The sequence below is a fragment of the Telopea speciosissima genome, chromosome 9 (assembly GCF_018873765.1).
Source record: "Telopea speciosissima isolate NSW1024214 ecotype Mountain lineage chromosome 9, Tspe_v1, whole genome shotgun sequence".
In the NCBI taxonomy this organism is placed as follows: Eukaryota; Viridiplantae; Streptophyta; class Magnoliopsida; order Proteales; family Proteaceae; genus Telopea; species Telopea speciosissima.
This window is the reverse complement of record NC_057924.1, coordinates 45,765,580-45,772,000: the sequence shown is the minus strand read 5'-3', so window position 1 is coordinate 45,772,000 and position 6,421 is coordinate 45,765,580. Positions and strand designations below refer to the sequence as shown.

At 41.1% G+C, this 6,421-nt stretch overlaps 1 protein-coding gene across 1 annotated transcript; it reads left to right on the top strand.

Annotated features, from left to right (window-relative positions):
- The first annotated feature begins 1,569 nt into the window (after positions 1-1,569).
- LOC122639735 (chalcone synthase-like) lies at positions 1,570-6,125 on the top strand. The gene is made up of 2 exons (XM_043832665.1): positions 1,570-1,582; positions 4,954-6,125. The coding sequence occupies exon 2, from the start codon at positions 4,968-4,970 to the stop codon at positions 6,123-6,125; it is 1,158 nt and encodes a 385-aa protein (XP_043688600.1). The 5' UTR covers positions 1,570-1,582; positions 4,954-4,967.
- Positions 6,126-6,421: the final 296 nt, after the last annotated feature.

Below are 6,421 nucleotides of genomic sequence, written 5' to 3'. Positions count from 1 at the left end.
TCTTGTGCTCCCTAAGCCTGCTTGGGTCATTACAGAAGTCCGATGGTACGGTCCCCCTAAAGGATGGGTGAAACTTAATACTGACGTCTGTTCTCTAGGGAATCCTGGGAAGGCTGGGGCTGGTGGCATTTTTAGGCATGATCGGGCAGCCTTAGTAACGGCCTTTAGCTTCTTTCTTGGCATTAAATCCAATTATGTGGCGGAGTTTATGGATCTGTTTCATGGTTTGTTGAGAGCTAAGGAAATGGGTGTGTCACGCCCCCATCCCAGATAAGGGATAAAATACAATACAAGGGGGTGACTAGGACAACGTGTGTCATCCTACTAAGCTACCAGGATCACTGACACAATGTCCCAATGCACAGTCATAACCAATATTAAAACAATATAATATCAGAGTACGGAAAGGGAAATATTACATTCTAAAAGATCAATAGTTTTGCAGAAGCGTATAAAATCAAATAGTTACAAAATGATCAAAGCATAAATGATAAATACTATAATTAATCCATTTTCCATTACCATCTAATAACTATCAACAAGGGTATAACAGTAAATGTTTATACATGAGCCTACGCCCTAAAATAAACAAAAGGGGAACAAGTCCCTAGAATTCTCACGGCTCGTATGCACAATCGTCACAAGGACACCCGTTGCCATGTTCCTCTAACACAGCTTTCGGCTCCTCCATACCTGCATCATAATCTTAAGAAAATGTGTACACGAGGGGGTTAGCTCCACTGAGCCAGTGAGGGGATGGGGATACACAAACACACAATTCACATAGTCTAATGATGCATGCACATGTTAATTCCATTTTTCCACCTATCACACAACTAAGTCAGAGGTATATGCTACTGTGACAACTCGGGAGACATTGTGGGTCACTTAACTTATCGCCACAATGAAACCTCAATTGTCACTTGGGACCTACGTCGATCGAAGCCTCCAAGACCACTCAGTGGCAGACCCCTGATAACCAATATTACCATGACTGGCCTCTCCCACCTCCACAGAATCCGGTGTACTGATTACCCAACACATAAACCCCTGTTGGTAAGGGTCGTAGCATAAGGGTGCAAGTCCTAGCCACAGATATACTACATGCAATTCCTATCGTCCCGAGAGGTAATCTGGGCGCATCGACTTTTTTTCTGGTTTAGTGCCCGGTTACAAGCACGGCACGGCGCATACAGTTCAACATGACATTCAACATAATTACTTCATAATGTATATAGTATCCGGGGTTTCGGCACCGGCACCGAGACCCATCAAAGTAAAGCATCTCCAATCAACATCATAACATTCATATATAAAAGTATGCAATATGTGCAAGCATGCTTAATAATTTATAATGATGACATAATATGCAATGCAATAATAATATCAAGCCCAAACAACCAAACCCACTCACATATAAGTTATGTTCCGATGTTATGAGTTGTCGCCGCAATTAAGTAATATGCCACAAGATGGGAGTTTTAAACCTAGACAAGGAGTAAGAATAGGGTTAAATAAGTAAAGGGACGGATCCCCAAAAGGTCTCCCATAATCACTTTAAGTACAAGGTTTCAGAAGTAGAGTGGTTGCAGGAGTGGTCTTATGCCCAATTTCTAAAACCACAGGTAAATCCTAGAAAACCAGGGGCTCAGAAATGTCTCTGCCAAGTGCAGTTGCACAAGTGGTTTCTCGTAGGTCTTGAAATCATATGTAAAATCACATACCTGCAGAGCTGAAATTTGAAAGGTTTCTCACCAGGGGTTCCTTTCCCAAGGGGTTTAAAGGTAAGGAGGCTTCAAGGAAACTTCCTCCTAGGTCCATTAGGGTTCTAAGATCTCATTAGGTCTATATATCCCAAAGGATTCAAGAGGGAAACCAAGGAGAACCTAATCTATAGCTCAAATAGGGTAGAAACCCTAGGTCTTTCAATTAGAATGAGATTGAGAGCTTTAGAGCAAGCCATGGAGTAAAACAACTCCACAATAACCAAGGCTTAGAGGTTCCATCGATTCCTTGGGTTCCAAGAGAACCCTAGGTCAAGTCTTTTTTATTTTCCAAACCTTAATACCCAAAAATAGAAGAAGTGAAGTGGGATTTAATGGCTTACCTACCCCAAGGTAAAAGAGCTCCACGTTGAGGCTCCAAGAAGTGAGATCTTCAAGCCTCCAAGACCACTTCTCCACCCTTCTTCCTCCTTTTTCTCCTTCCTTCTTTTCCTCTCCTTTCTTCTTTCTTTCTCTTCTTTCCCTTCTTCCCACGTTTTTGGTTGGAGGAGAAGTAATGAGAATGAATGCTTCTCCCCCCCCCCTTTTGTCTTATTTATAGAAAATGGGTCTTGGGTCCTTTAAGTTAAATGGGTCAAGTGCTAAATGGGTCGACCCACTGATTTTAATTAGAAAAGAACCCAATAAGGATGGGTCCAATTGGTTGGGCAAGAAATAGAATAAAACCCATTTTTGATCCCACAAGTCAAATGGGTCAAATAGGTTGAATGGGTCGATCCAAGTTAAATGGGTCACCAAGGTTGGATGGGTTATTAAGCCAAATGGATTATTTTAAGTTAAATGGGTCAATCCATTAGTTCTGAATAGGGAATAAGATTATTAAAGAATGGGGTCCACATGGTATGGGGACACAAGTCCTTCACACGCTTTCCAAGGCAAGTGGGACCCACAAATAAAATATCTCCTACTCAACTAAAATAGCCCGGGTGGTTCAAACCTTGGCCCGTACTTCGAAGGCCTCGAGGGAAAGGGTAAATAAGTGAAATTAAAGGTTATAACTTACTTCTTAGCCGTCATGGTTTGTCACCCATGACCCCGATAGTTCCCTCTACAGGCAAACCCGTACCATGGTCAATAATTTTGTAGCTGGGTTTGACCATCATCAAGAACAGTCACCGAGATACATGGCAGTATCCACACGTCATGAGGGAGAAATAATAATTAATTATGATCCGGGGTATGGGTATAACAGGGTGTGACTCGCTTATGGGTGGAATGTGATTCCATGTCTGTTGTGGGTGCTCTCTATTCTAGTTCGATCCCTTGGTTCGTCAGGTAGCAATGGATTGGCTTGCAACCCTTTCTGCTACCTATCTCTTGGAAGATCACCCATTGCTTCCGTGCAGCCAACCCTGTAGCAGATTTCCTAGCTAAGTTAGCGGCGAACAATGGTGTGCCTTCTCCTTGGGTTTCGGATTTTCCTTCATGAGCCTGGAGCCTTTTGTCTGATGATGCTAAGGGTAGACCTAGATTCAGATTTGACTAGTGTGGTTTTGTGTTCTTTCTTGGCTATTTGCTTTTGGCCTTAGCTTGGTTCTGGGTTCTTTTTGGCTGTAGGCTTTTGGCCTTAGCATGGTGTTTCTATATTTGTCTGGGTATGCCTGGACATTAAATTCTTGTATTCTTTATTCCTTTAATATATTCTTGTTGATCCTTAGCCAAAAAAAAAAGCTAGAAGGAAATACACAGGAGAAAGGCTAGAACCTAGGTTTTGGTTGGTGTCTTGTTCATTATTCTACTGGGCCAAGGAAATGGAACAAGATACATCTAAATTTATTGAACAGTATCCAACTAGTCCAAGGAAACTGAATGAGATACATCCAGATTTAAAAAATTTTACTGCAATCCATTACATACATCTTCACTAAGGTCTGTAGGGAACAACAGTTGAACTGCAACAGCCCATGCATTTTCATTCAATAAAATTTTACATGGAAATGGTTGCAGCCTAGCAGGAGGATGAAGAAGAAGAAGAAACGGGTTGAAATTGTAGTTTAACTAGTGATGGGTATGGAAGTCATCCTTATTCAATAGACAATAACACATGTGAGATTTTTACTAGATTCTATGTTATACACAAATTTGATGTGTAATTACGTTTATGTCCTGAAATCACATTTCTAGTGACATATAATGTAAAAGCCATATAAATTGAATGTTTGGTCCTATCTCTAGTCGAGAACAGTTTTTGGTGAAAACACATGGAATAAATTAACTTATAAGCATGTTATATAAATGCATGCAAAAAATAAAATAAATTATTTATTTAAAACAAATTGGATTTGATGGAGACATATTCCAATATGGGATGCATGTGACTACAAGTGAGGTTAATTACTTGAAATATACTTTAAATTTTGACGCCTTGCAAGCCCTCTCTATATCCATCAATCGGCATGGACTCATATAGGGAGAATGTTCTCTGTTTCGCAGCGCAGCCTACACCCCAACACATAAGCAGTTTGTGCAGGGGGCAGGGTGATCATTGCGCCCACCCCCATGTTCCTGGGTGCAAGCTGCGCTGCGGCACAGAGAACAGCGCCCTTTCATAATACATGAAAATATTACAATAAACAAAGCATACACCCATACAATCATGACCAGGGTTATGGGACACATCAGTCCTCCATATGTAGTCCCTATTGTATCTAACTTTTCCAAAACTTTCCTTCTTTAAAGGTCTTGGGTTGGTCTAGGTGTGTGGCATGCATCCACATTTGACTAATTAAATTTGAAAAAGACCACCCTACAGTTAGTCAAAGAACCAAACACCCCTATGATTATAGGAACTCAGTTTTGTTTTTAGTAACCAAAAAAATGAACATAATGACCTTAATTAGTCAAAGAAGGCGCCTATAATTCACATTTCTCTTATATGAGAAACAACGTTCTCTCAAGGTTGTCTCACATTAGTTGTATCACTCTTAACTCTCTTTGACTTCATCTTCAATAAAATAGATTTCAAAAAAGGGTGATTCCACGTCTAGGTAATTATAAAATTCAACACATGGTTGCATCAGTCAATTGATCCATTCAAACTTTCGTCTTCTATAAAACCCCATACATCTGCCTTTGTTGTTTCATCAAATCATCCCTTGCTTTAGCCTTCTTAATTTCCATCTTATATTTCAGTTTTTCTCACCCTTTATTAGATTTATCCAACCAAGAGAAGATCAAGAAGCAATGGGATCAGTTGGAGAAATCTATGAAGCACAACACACCCAGGGTCCAGCCACAGTATTGGCCATCGGCACAGCAAATCCATCCAACTGTGTCTACCAACCTGATTTCCCAGATTTCTACTTCAGATCCACAAAGAGTGAGCACATGACTGAATTGAAGGAGAAGTTCAAGCGAATCTGTGACAGATCAACAATTATAAAAAGGCATCTCTATATGACTGAGGAAATGATCGAGGAGAACCCCGACTTCTACAATTCCATGGCTCCAACACTTGATGCTCGCCAAGATATTATGGTTGTTGAGGTTCCCAAGTTGGCTAAAGAAGCAGCTTTAAAAGCCATTAATGAGTGGGGGCAGCCCAAATCAAAGATCACTCACATTGTATTCACTACCATTTCTGGTGTCGATGCACCTGGTGCCGACTTTCAACTCATCAAGCTTCTTGGCCTTTCACCGACGGTCAAACGTGTCATGATGTATCATCTAGGCTGCTATGGTGGTGGCAGTGTCCTCCGTGTTGCCAAAGACCTTGCTGAGAATAATAAAGGTGCTCGTGTCCTCGTTGTTTGCTCCGAGTTAAACTCGGTTAGTGGCTTCAAGGGACCTACCGAGACCGACTTCCACACTTTACTTGGGCAGGCAATCTTTGCAGACGGCGCGGCAGCTTTAATAGTTGGTGCAGACCCTAACACATCAATTGAGCGTCCACTTTTCCAACTCTTCTCGGCAGGATCTCGAATTCTCCCAGACTCGGATGATATGGTCGAAGGCCACTTGCGTCAAACAGGTCTTTCAATCAGCTTATCCAAGGATGTAGCCAAAACTATTTCTGGGAACATCGAAAAATGCTTGGAGGAAGCATTCAACGAGATTGGTATTAATGACTGGAACTCCATATTCTGGGTGTCTCACCCTGGTGGTCCGGCAATTTTGGACCTGATTGAAGTGACCCTTGGTTTGAAGGAGGAGAAACTAAAGGCATCAAGGAAAGTGTTGAGCGAATATGGTAATATGTCAAGCCCCACTGTGATGTTCATTTTGGATGAGATGAGGAATAAATCTATGAAGGAAGGGAAAGCCACAACTGGAGAAGGGTTTGATTGGGGTGTGCTATTAGGGTTTGGACCGGGTCTAATCAGAGACAATCATCTTGCGTAGCATAACCCAGCTTGCTGATCTTACCAATTTGCATTGATTTGCTTGTGACACTCTATTTTATGGGGTTTTCTATATTGCTCTATATTTTGTGCCCTCATAGCTTTAGTTCTTTAGTCCCTTGGATTCTTCCCCATTGGAGGGGTGGGAGAAAATACCCAATTATGTCATTTTTCTTTTTTGCATTTATTTTTTGGTAATGGCCAAAAGCCTTCTTACCTAAGTTACTATTTATGTATCTGTGTAAGGTTCTTTTAATAATATACTACTTAAAATTGTTCAAAGGACAAATAGATGTT